General features: G+C 47.7%; 1 protein-coding gene across 1 annotated transcript in view; it reads right to left on the bottom strand.

Moving 5' to 3' along the window:
• MDGA1 (MAM domain containing glycosylphosphatidylinositol anchor 1) overlaps nt 1–12,862 on the bottom strand; it is a 147,988-nt gene that overhangs the window by 29,694 nt on the left and 105,432 nt on the right. The window contains exons 11-12 of the mRNA XM_059841385.1: nt 6,376–6,553; nt 5,304–5,327 (exon numbers count right to left, since the gene is read on the bottom strand). Coding sequence (XP_059697368.1) covers nt 5,304–5,327; nt 6,376–6,553 — 202 coding nt within the window. The remainder of the gene's footprint in view (nt 1–5,303; nt 5,328–6,375; nt 6,554–12,862) is intronic.

Raw genomic sequence — 12,862 nt, 5'->3', positions numbered from 1 at the left:
CAGCCATCGGGAGCTTGTCTGGGCTGGCCACTTAACTGCTGATTAACCCTGGCTAAGTGCTTTCCACTCAATCTGCTCATTCCTAATTAGCATCCAAATCCAAATTAGCCACTGCTCTGCAGTGCCTAACACAGGGGCCCGAATGGCATCTGGAGCTGACGGAGAAGGGAGCAGAGGACAGGGCAGATGCTTGCAGGGTCTGAGACAGGGAAACTATGTGGGGGACCCTTTCATCCCCCGAACAAAGAGATGGAAGGAGAAAAGAGTCAGAAGGCACCTCCTAAGTGTCCTTCCTCAGCTGTTTTGGCTGAGAGAAGGGAGTTCATGGCTCTACCAGAGCCCCAGTAGTCCTCAAAGGAGATGCTGGAGCCCACAAGCTTGCTGATGTTGCTGGGTGGTGTAATACCCCAGGTTTCTCTGCACTGCACCGAAAACATCTGCATGACTCCAGCTCATGGGTTGCCAGCTGCAGTTACAAGAGATACATTTTCTCTCAGAATGGCATTATCTTACACAGCAGGATCCACAATGACTGTCTCCTTTTGCAAAAGCACCAGGGCAGTTTGCACCTCTGACCCTGTTGAGAACATGGACTTTCAAAGAAAGATGACATCTTTCTCCAACACAGAATTACCTTAACAGGGAATATGAGGTGGAAAGCAGAGTTGGGAGCTGTAACACAGAGGTCAGCCAGGCAACTGATTGAGAGGGAACAAACCACAAATGAGGAGGCACAGAAATCAAAGGAAAGGCAGATTAAGGAGAAAGCACAAGCTCAGGTGGGTATCAGACAGAGTTGTGCAAGGCAAGAGGACCTGAGGACAGCATTCCAAACTTAGCCCCAAGGCCTGGTTGTGACAGCCTGTGGGCTGTGGTGGACTACTCTGCCTTCATTTTTAAGAAGCCGCAGTCCCACACGTGGGATGAGCTTGTTGAGAGAAGTTGACTCAAAAGTCTTACAGACAGTTCTTTTAACATCCAAATAGGGCCCTGAGTGCATTTCTTCTTCTCACTCCAATGCAGCTCCTTCCAGAAGGCAATGCTTCCAGCAGAGCACATGAAATAGAGAAGGGTCCCGTGCACCACAGATCAAGCAATGCTGTTGCTTAATCAACAACATGATCCATCTTATGTGCAACAGCACTTGCTGTGCTGGAGTTTGAACCTCCAGCACATCGCCTCTGCTTAGCTTGGGAGCTCAAGGCTCTAATGAACTAATGAACAAGGCTTCCTAATTTCTCTGTAGCATAAGCAATGCCTCTTTCTACACATCCTCTGCATTACATGGAGGAAAATAGATGCACAAAGTATAAAGAGACACATTTAAGGTCACAGCAGGCAGTGCCTAAGCTGGAAACAGAACCCAAGTGCTCTGACTCCTGGTCCTTTGGTATAAAACAAGCCACAGGAAAGCAAAGCTCTGTGGTTTCTCTGAGCTACAATGGAGGTGCCATGAATAACTAGGAAGTGTTCAGTGTGGTTTGGGAGACTGCCAGCATGTCACCTCTGGATTGTTATCACCAAGGTTCACCAGGACAAAACTGGCAGGTCCAGCCAAGAAAAAAATCTTTATATCACCTGCTGTACCTCAGAGACCACAGAGGTGATCTGACTTTTGACCTTGACTGTGTGATGGAAACCTTCTTGAATACTTTTGCCAATTGCCAGGGATCGTGGTTCATCCTCAAGGAGTAAATGAAGATTCCTGTTTAAAATTTAAGCAGTGGACTTAAATACTGAACATAGAAGATGTTCTCTGGATTGTTACAAGTAAGGTGGAGGTGGCAGGGGAGCTGGCTCCTCAAAATCTGGACTTAGTGCTGTCTTCACCACACAGATTTCCTTGGCAGGCTTTGCAGTGGTGGCAGCTCAGAGTGCAGAGATGTTTGCTCTCAGTTACAGAGACCTTCATGCATTCCCAGGGGAGAGACCCTCTACTGTGGCTATTAGCATTTCTTGTTACTTTGCCTTCTTGAGAAACATAATGGAGGTTTTCCTTTCAAGTCCTTAGGGGAAAGCCATCCCTGGTTCTGAAATTCTGGCTGTGAGATGAATGCAAAAAATAATACTCCTATTCTAGCTGCAGACTATGGGTGAATAGCAGATGGAGTGCACTTGAATAAAACTGCCTTCATCATTTAGCTATGGTGTGACAATTGGCACTGGCGTGGAGCATAGAGGACCATGCTCTGAGCCCCAGCTCTGTTGCAGACCTGCTGTGTGACCCACAGCTCACATTTTCTGGACATCAGTTTCCCCATCTAGAAAATGAAGACAATGAGAACTATATTGAGACCTCAAAGTATGTAACGATCTAAGAAAGAATATTTAACAGTCTCTCCCACTGCAATTTTCTAGGGATTTGATACGCAGTAATGGAAGAAAGTTTCACAATGCTGTAACTGGTTAAGCCATCCTATTTGCCACCAGGATAAAAGGAACTGTCACCTCTTATCACCTTTGCATTACAAAATATTATTGAAGAATGGGCACAAAATATTCTTGAAGAATGGGCACAAACTCGAGTAATCCAACTCTAAACACGGGCTGACATCTCATTCCCACAGGTTCTCATCTGAACAAACTTGGATTCCTCTGGATTCTGAGAATTATCAGAGACCAGACACACCAGCAATAGATGGTAAGCAACAAGCCAGGCTAATCTTCAATAACCAACATCTGCCATGGATCACCACCCACTGTACCTGCCCAAAATCCCATGGTCCCAAAATCCCATGTACCTGCCAAGCCCATGGTCCCAAAATCATGGGTTTAGCACCACACACAGCCAGACTGCAGGTATGTGAGAAACAGTATTGCTGCTCTGAAAGGGCAAGACAGGTTGGCCAACCAAAAAATAAACCAGCAATCCCATATACTTCTTAATGACATCATCATCATCATCAAGGTTACAAGGTTACATCTGATAAAACAAGGGAAACCAAAACACCCAGGGAGAAGGAGCTGGAATGGCTTGTGGGGCAGCACTCCATAGAAAGCAAATGTTACATCCAAATAAAATTGCAGAGGAGTTAAGGACAGAGAAGATTCCCCAGCACTGGAATGTGGCCGTGACATTAAACCAATCAGTTACTCTAAGAGAACTTTAGGGTAAGATCTTAGAATTCATGTAATTCTTAGGCAATTTTTAAAACAAAATTTCTGCTTTTTAGAACCAGATTAACTGCTTTTTAAGATTCAGTCTTACTGGTAACCTCTAAATATTTGAAATTCCCAATGTCTTTTGTTCACTTCCTTTGCTTTTCCTTTCTAACCCAATGCCTGGCTCTGTAACCGTGCCACACGCATGCCTGCCCCAGTGTTATTAACATCTTATTAGGCTGAGAGAGAAAATGCATGAAGAAGTAATTGTATTAAGTGACTCTCAGAGTTTGTAAATTAATCACCATTGTGCATGCCCTTGGATCAGGCTGCCAGAGGCATTAATCATCTAATCTTTGCCTTTCACTCCAGAGCTTTCCATGTTTGCTCCCAGAATTTGGCTCAGCAGCCTAGTGTGAACTTTTCCCCGGGGGCGACGGTAGCAGGGGAAGTATGAAAAGCAGAGGTAGCAGGAGGGATTTCCATGGTTTTGGGATGAGAGCTGGGGAACTCAGCTGTGGTCCAAAGAAAGAGCTAAAAGCCTTTGGGCTCATCTTTCACTGGCAGCAGGTCTGAAAGGAAAGGGCATATCTGAAAGCAAGTGTGGTAGGTCTGATTTTAGGCAGTCAGTCTCAAGATGTGAATGCACAGGCAAGGCCCTCACCCCTGGCCCAGAGGTCCCAAGAGCCACCAGAGGCTGGGCAATTTGGGCAATTTATATCAAGAGGAAATCCTAAGTGTTGGGTTTACTGCATGAAAAACACGAGTGGCTGAGTTATGTTCCACCACTGGCAAATTTCCTGCAGTCGTTCTGGACTCGATAAGGCTGCCAAAGGTACCCCAGGCAGGCAATCTGAAGGCTCAATTTACAAAGACCCCAAGAGATCGACACAATTAGGACTGAAGTTGCTCTGGGTTTACCAGTGATTTATGCAGTGTAAAAGCAAGTGGCAAAAGGCCAGACTTTGTCACTTCCACCTGTGGGCTGGGACGCTTGCCTCCTCCAGCAAGTACTGAGGGACACATCCTAGAGTAGGTCCCTGGCAATATGTTCCATGTTTCCCACTGAGTCTTCTTTGGAGAATATTTAAAGTAGATCACGAAGTGAGGCAAAGAAAACAAATGGAATCAGGAATTAGAGCCACAAAATCCCAATGACTCTGTAAGGAACTCCTACTCTCAGGCAGAGTATGGTTCATCAAACCATCCTTGGAGCATGAATGTGCAAGAATTAACTCCTTGGGGCTGCCTAAACAAGAGAACTCCCTATTCTGCCATCACTTATCCTGGCTTCTCCTCTCTACTGGTACCCTGCAGTCCAGCAGCAGCCCTTACCTACACATAGACTAACACATACAAGCACTGAATACTGACTAAGCAGCAGGAAATGGGGAAACAGCCCCACGCTCTCCATGGAGCACTAACAAGTAGTCTGCCCATCTCTGCCCAAGAGCTTTGCCTGGGCTTACATCCTACAATCAAACTGAAAGGACCTCATTGCATCCCCTGCGGATCCTTCCCCCATCATTTACAGCAAGCTAGAATTCCTCTTTTATGCTCAATGGGCACTATCATGTTGGTGTTAAAGAACATCTTTCTTAGACATTGTGTATTCAGCTCTTAAAATCAATGGGAACTCTGCACGCTCAATACAGACAGGCCTGCATCTTGCCAGGAATAACCAGAAGGTAAAAAAGCAAGTTAACAGTGATGAGACTGAAGGAGAGGAAGAAAGGGACTGTGCTCAAAGAGTTTGCAAGAAGAGACAGATCTGAGCTGGAGACTGCTCCAGACAAGCCTGCAGAGATACCAAGTGGTATCATTCCTGGTCAGAAGAGGATGGGGAATATTCCTAAACACAGATATTTTGGGGAACATTTAGCAGCCTGCTTACTGGAAGTAGATTGCTCGTGCTGGGGCATGGGAGTGGGTGTTCAAGATCACAGTCTGCCCTGTCACAAAGATATCAGGTGTGAGTGAGAGGCATAACCCTGGCATAAATCTCCTGGCAATAACTCAAGGTACAACAAATGGCAGTATTTACTGGAAGCTTTATTGTATGCAATTTCATCCTCTTTTGGGGAAAAAAGATTTGACAAAGTCAGCTGTGTATTCCAGCTGCTTGTCTCGCCTGATCTGCTGGAGCACTCGACTGATGTACATTACATTCAAAGCATTAACACAAAGGTCTTGTTGCTTACCTGTTGGATTAGGATAGTTGATTGCTGGAAAAAAAAATAGAAAAACAAGTCAAAACAAAAGCACAAATCATAATCAAAGCCTGAAAATAAAACAAGCACATCAAGAAATGCACGAGTCTCCTGGCAGCATCCCTGCTAGAAAGCAATGCTTGGTGCCTGTTTTGGTGATGGAAAAAGATGCGGACACTCTGATGCAAGCAGCAAGAGACCTTAAGAAAACCCCACCTAAGGGGTGATCCTGGGATCACAGGAAAAGCCTTCTGGAAACCCAAGTAGTTTCCTTTTGGAGCACCCAGTACGATAGAACCCACTTAGATACCAAAGCTTGGTATCTAAGGGGGACATCAAAGCAGTTTGATGCACTGTGGAAGAGTGACGGGACAAGTATGCTGGGGACACTGGTCATGCTGTCAGTCCACAGGACAGGAGGGTTGTGCGAAATCAAGCAAACAGAACAGGAGAAGGATCTGTACTTTCTGCTGAAATACAGGGTCCAAACTCCTGTTGGGGAGCAAAGGAATCATAGAGTTGTGGGAATAGAGAGATCTGTGAACTGTTGGGATGATGCGAAGAGAAGTATGGTCAATGTATACCAATCAGACAATCTGGGATTCAAGGTATTGGACAGAGCTACGGCTTTAGGAGTGGCTAGCTAGGACAGGAATCATGCATTCAGCTCTGGAAATAACAAGTGTCCTGAGATTCTCTTACTTTTATGGGAGTGTGGCTAATACACAGCATCCAGTGGCTATCTTGTATGATAAGCCACTGCACCACAGGGAGCTGCAGCATGGCCTGACTGGGGCTTTGGGCATGTCCTGCCCACAGGGTGCAGAGTGCGAGTCAAAGCTGCTGAGGGAAGGATGAGTGGAGACTGACCTTCAGAGATCTCTAGTGCTCTGCATTGATGGCAGCATCCAAAATATGGCTTGAATGCGATCGCGCTGTGCCATCAGAACTCCTGAGAGCACAGAGACCACCCAAGGGTGACAGAAGAGCACCTCTGTGCATGCCCACACCCCCTGAGGCTCGGGCCTGCTCTCGTAGGCAGGACCGAGGAGGAGACACCTACGTTCCATGTACCGGATGATGCGGGTGGCCATGTCTCCAGCCCCAAAGCTGGTGATGGGCGTCAGGCGAACTTCATAGCTCTGAGGCACTTTCAGGTTGGGTAAGATGTGCTCCAGCAGCAGGCCTTTCTCCATTTTCTTCACAGGAATGAAGGTTTGGATGGTGTTTCTCTGAGACAGCTGCACAGAAAAAGGACCCATAGTGTTATAAAACCCCTGAAACTGAAAACTTGAGCAATTGAATCCATCATCTAACACCCTATTCCTCCTCTTTCTACACAGATGTACACCTGGCTGCCCCATGAGATCTTCATGCAGTTTTGGTTTGAAAATCACCATTCCTGGTACAAAACAGTGACCAGGAGCCCAAGTTCTCCCTGAAGGGAAGCCTTGGTGTCCTCCAAGGGAGAGACTGTAGGGACAATTTGAACTACAGGTCCTGAATCAACTTTGTGTCAGAAGCAATCATTTCAAGAGGGAGAAAATGAACCCAATTCACCCCTGTTAGTGCATCCAGGTCCAGTGTAAACACAGCATGGCACTGCACCAAGATACCCTTCAGGACACAATCACTGCTACAGAATTCATTCATTTGCTGCCTGGGCCATGTGGTACTTCATTTGGTGTCTCACTACTACCAAGCAATCAATGACCATACTGCCTCAGAAACCTTCCACAGGGTCCATCCTTGGTCTACAGACCAGAGCAAGGGGTCTATTTCAAGTTGATGGTTCTCTGGGGTCACTCACAGGCTCTCTTCTCCTCTGGTTCCCATTAGAAGGGCTGAATTATGTTAGCTGAACCATACCAGCTAAACACTGCTCAGTTTGCTAAGGCAGCAGGGAAGTTTCAAGAAAACAGGGGAAATATCGTTATCAAAATCACCATCACTAAAAATGATGAATTACATGTCAGTGAAACTTCCCTGCCATGGTCATGCTTGCTTGGCTGGGAAAGAACAAGAACGGGGATTGCATTATGAAGATAAAATTTCCTGCTTGTTGCTGTGCAGTGCCTGGATCCTTGTGGTAAGACACATTACTGGGGATGTTGGTGCTGGTAAAAAGACCATTGGCAGGACTTTCCATAGTCCAATGTTAACTAAGCTTTCCCTTGCCTCTGATATGTCCTCTAGGCTGAAGTTTCCATTGCAAAGGCAGTTCTCCTGCCAGGCAGTCTCAGAGTCCATCATTAACTCAGAAGTTGCAGGATTACTGGAACTGGGATGCATGGAGGAAGGCTTACAGCAAATGTGTCAGTGGGCCAAGAAGATGGAGTGAGGGCACAGCAGAAGTGAAGGCCACTATCGAAGCAGGGCAGGGGGCAAAGCTGATGTGGTACCTAGCAAAAAAAAAGGGCATGCAATTCCTGCTCTGCCTGTCTCCAGCTCTCACATATGTAACTCTAAGTTCAAACCCAGAAGCAATGTCTGCAGCTGTAGAGCCTTCTGTGCCAAAGCCCCATTCATTTCCAACACAGTCAGGACCCACTGACCCACCTCCTCGATCTGCCCACAGTCTGGAAGCTGGTCCCAAGTGAAGAGGAAGGGACTGGTCCCTGGGAACCTGTGGTTGCATGTGGTTCTCACAGCGAAGAACAATTCTGCACTTGCCTTACAGATTGCACCTAAAGGAGACCTTTGTACCTGCACACACCAGGGTGTAAGGTGCGTGAGGAACTACTTGCTGCACTCTCCTCCTCCTCCCCAAGAGGCAAGAGGGAGCAGAGAGCTGGGAGCTGTTCTGGTGTCTTCCCCCAGCTGTTCTGGTGTCTTCCCCCATCTTCTGGTGATGCTGCCCCAGGGAGCAGTCCTAGTGGGCAGGACCAGGGCAGTGGTTCCCAGAGGCTCCAGGATCTGCCAGGATCTGTTCATGTCAACAACGCCCTACCTGCACACATGCCAGCTGGGCTCTGACCCAGCTGATGTTCCTATTGCTCAGCCCTCCCATCTGCCAGCCCTCCACACCATTGCTCTGGCCAAGCAGTGGCAGAGCTGGCTCCCAGGGGCAGGGACTTAAGCTGGGCTCATTAGCACCAGACCTCCAATTATCTGGGAGAAAAGGAGCAGTCAGAAGCCAGAAGCAGAAGGCTGGAATGCCACAGCTCCTAGCATGGGACTTTTTGGGGAGCAGAGTGTGACGGGGAGGGCTGGAAGCAGCTCCTCACAGGCTGCCATTTGCTGGGGTGTTGGGAAGGCAGCCAGCAAATAGGAGGAGGTCAGGAGCCATTTCCCTCGTCTAGACATAACCTTTAGAAGAGAAACAAAATGGAGAGTCAGAGAGAAGCTTGAGGGTGAGATTCAGACAGTGCAAATTCCACCTCAGCTGGGACTTATGTGGAATTTGGGTATCTAAAGCTTCTGTGAGCAAGGTCAAATCACATACTCTTCCACATCATCTAATCCAGGACAAAATGAGAAATCAGCCTCCAGTCTGGACTGCAAAGCTCTGGATCCCCTAGTTGAGTCTATCCTCAGGGACTTGTGTAACCAAATAAATAACTGGCTGCCACCCACGTTTGGCTGCAAAACAGAAATAATTAAAGGCACATATGCTTCCTATGGGTTGCATCCTCCCTGCTTTCTAGAAGAGACCTGGATCACTAGGTAATGGGAAAGGCACAGCCAAGGCTCAGCATGTATCTCCTCCTGGTGCTCAGAGGTAAAGTTTTAAGATGTCTTTTCCCTCCACCAAATATTTTGTAGCTATATTTTCTCCCAGTGTATGTCCTGTCTCTATCCAATATGTAACTTGGACTGACACAGAAACTGGCTGCCAGCAAAACTGCCCTCTGCACATCTTTACTACAGTCTCCACAGTCCTGGCGTCACAACAAAACTGGATGTCTTTGGAAAGACTGGCTTCTCTGTGAAAAGCAGCATGGGCCCTGAGCTAGCTGCAGCTGTCAGTAGAAAGAGCCAGGTGTGCTGCCAGCACAGTTTAAAGGGCATGAAATTAGTGCAAGGGAGAAAAGGGGGCAGCTCCAGCCAGCTGCTTGCTGTGTGCATGCGGAGCAGGTGCTGGCTTACAGTCACTAGCACAGGTCCAGCAGACTGAGACATAAAGGCCAAAGTCTGCCTCTGCATCCCCCTCCTTAAACATGCTTTGTGTCCCTGGCTGCCAGCAGCAGGTCTGTGCAGAGCTGCATGCACCAGTCCAGTAGGAACCCATTTTTCAATCCACCTCTACTGCCAGCTGTTTCCCTTTCTCCTGCTCCACGTGTTCTCATGCTATCCCGGTATCTTCTTCCTTCCACCCCCTTCTCAGCGCCTTTCCTGCGGATCACGCTGACCCCGTGCTCCAGTTTAATATTGCTGCAGTGCAGTTAATAAAGCAGAGGCCGGCGCAGAGGACAGGGAAACACTGGCCACCTTATTAGAGACGCTGAAGCCTCACTGGAGGAGCTCATGCTACAAGCTCATTCATCACCAGGCTCAGCAGGCTGGCTCAGGGGCCAGAACAGGAGCACTGTGCAAAGCACACACTCGCCTCTGCCTTTACCTCCTTCCATTCCCAATACTCTGAGGAAGGGGATAGGAAAGGAAAAAAACTGAACAAATCCACAGCTCCTACCAGCTGGCTGTGACTATTACACAGGCTGCTGAGGTGAGAATGTTCTTGTAGAATGGGTTCTCTAGAAACACCTTACAAAGGGCAAAGTCAGCCCCATGCGGTGTGTGTGCATTCACGTGCAGTGTATGCAACCTGTCCCTGTCCCTGTCCCTGTCCCTGTCCCTGTAAGCAGTATTAGCAATCAGGGGATTGCTCACTCACATGCACTCAGCCACCCAACCTCTGAGAGCTGTAAACTGGGGCTGCCCTTCCTCATTCCTCACCATCACCTACCCTGTTGGTGGGCACTGTCTGTCACTTGAGCCAGCTTGTGATGCTTGCAGAGTGCTTGTCCCACTGTAGCCAGCCAAGCTGGCCCATGGACTGAGAACACACACCAAGAGTCTCAGAGACAAAAGCAGGATGCCACACTACCCCTCCTCCTGCTTCCATTCCCAGCTGGGGCATTGACATAGCAGAGGGCCCATGGTATGACACTGCCACATCTACATTTGCTGTTGATATAGGCTATTAAAGGAAAAAAACAGGATGATGTTTTCAGACTGAATAATGTTTATGCCAGATATGTACTAGCTAGAAGCCTTAATAAAGCTGAAGGATATTAATAAACACACCTGTCAAGAGTTACTGTCGTGGCTCTACACCACCACGACAACCTACCTGTGCTGAGACTGGTGTGGCTTGTGAAGCCGTGCATGTGGTCTCACAACTGTATATTAATGCTTGTTTGAAAGGAGAAATTAGAAAGAAAATCTGTTTCATCACCAAGCCCCAAGGTATTTCTAACAAACAACAACTAGAAAAATGAATATTAAAATCAGGTAGACCCCCCAACAAGCTGAATGGAGCAAAGGAAGTGTTTTGCAGGCATCCAGCTTCTCAGCATTGCAATTCACTCTTTACTTGTCCCACTTCTTCAGCAACTTCTCAGCTCAGGGCACAAGCACTAGCTCTGCTTTCCAATATCTCCATTCAAATCCTTTCCACACACGCTCGCTCTTTCACTCCTTTTTCTCAGCCTCATTCAAATTCCCCTGGCTGCTCCTTCCTGCAGCACCAAAGAGACAGGGATGGCTGCCTGCATTCCCACTCCAACCTCACTAACTGCAGATATGGACTGCAGGGACAGCTCCCAGGTCCTTCTGCAGCCTCTTCAGCCTCTCTGAAGGCAGAGGAGGCAGCAGATAAAGGCAGGCTGGTGTGGCACAGCAGCCTTGCACGCAGGCTCCATCCCTCTGACAGGCTCTTCCTTGCTCCCTGTGCAGCTCTGCACACCAGATAAATGCTGTCTCTGGCATGTGTGCAGGTGGGGTGTCCTAACCTCCCCCAGTCTCCCCCCCCACCATCTCTGAGTGTCAGGACACTCTGGACAGCAGACATCCACTGGACTAGGTGCTGTGGAGAGCCTGGTGGTGCAGGAAGCACAGGTATCTCACAAAGGTCTGAAAAGAAGCATGGGGCAATAATCTGGACAAAATAATCTTCAGCTGCCTGTGCAGCTGGTCGGCTGTACTCCTCAAGCAAGGTGGTCTTCAAAGCTCAGGGCCAAGCTACCCAGTTTCTCAGCACACATGGATATCCTTGTTTAGCAAGGGGCCAGGAGAAGGTGAGAGTAGCAGAAGGGCGCTTCTCTTCTGACAGGCAATACCACCCAGGGTGTGACAGAGCCTCCCATTTGTACCATTTCAGCCTGTTTGCACAGAGTCTTGGCTTCCTTATGTAGCTTTGTCCCGGAGTGCTGCAGGCATCATCTCTTATCAGATTTCCCCAGTGGCTTTGACTGCAATGACCTCATCCCAACAAAGTCCAGCTAAGATACTGCTGCTTCCTTCTTAAGGGAGTGTTGCTCACAAACACCAGAAACAATCACACCACTGCCCTCACCATGATGGGACAGCCAGGACAGATATTCCCAAGGTGCTGAGCTTGTTTATGGCACTGGTAACAGATCCTGGGATGAACATGGGGCTCTGCCATGCCAAACCTCCTGCTACTTATCAGTCATTCCCTGTCCTCAATTCCTGCCCCAATTGTGCCTCCAAAGCTACAAGATATGTGGCAGAGAGGCAACCTCAAAGAGTTCAGAAGCCATGGACTTCTTAAAGTTTTAAAAAAAAAAAAAAAAAGGAAATATGATTACAGAATTTATGTGTGTTGGAGTTTATAGTACCAAAGACTGAAAGAAAATTATCTAGTTCTCCAGTTTTGGAGAATGAGAGCTCAGCATATAAGTTCCATAAGTTAAGGTAGAAAGAATTTCTTGGGAAAGTGGAATGAAAAATTCTTAGGAACAGTAGGAACAGGGTCAGAAGGGAGGACGGGATAGGAAATTTTGGGGAATTCTCCTCTTGAACCTGAGGCTCCAATATGTTCCACACAGCTGGAAAAATATGACAAAAATCCGGCCCTTCCTTTCCCCTTCTTCCTATTCACTCTGACACACAGCAGTGGATTGAGATTGTGATCCTGGATGTCACCTTGGCACCACAGGGCAGAGCAGAGGAAGATGTCTTTGACATTCCTTTTGAACACTATGAATTGGATGCTTGATCTCTGTATTTTGGCAGAGGGATAAAACCCCAGAGTTCAGAGAAGGGCAAAACATGGCTTCAATCTAGGGCACAGCAGGGGATGTACACTCCTGGCTGACAGGGTCCAGTCCCCTATCTCCAGAGGAGCTGCCTCTGCTTATTAACTTTATGTATGTATCACGTCTTATCTTAAAAGTGATTTGTTCCTTTTAGACCTGCTCCTCCCCCTGGACATCTGTTCCAGAGCCTGACCGCCCTAATGTTCTCATTTCCAGACTGAATTTATTCACATGCAGCTTGCACCCACTTACCCTGGGCCAGTAGTGTCCTTTAGCTTCAGTGGCTCTTTTCCCTCGCTGCTGCTTGACCCCCTGATGTTTTACAGA

Source organism: Haemorhous mexicanus, chromosome 3, assembly GCF_027477595.1.
Source record: "Haemorhous mexicanus isolate bHaeMex1 chromosome 3, bHaeMex1.pri, whole genome shotgun sequence".
NCBI classification, from domain to species: domain Eukaryota; kingdom Metazoa; phylum Chordata; class Aves; order Passeriformes; family Fringillidae; genus Haemorhous; species Haemorhous mexicanus.
The sequence above is the reverse complement of the archived record's forward strand: the minus strand, read 5'-3'. Positions and strand labels throughout refer to the sequence as shown.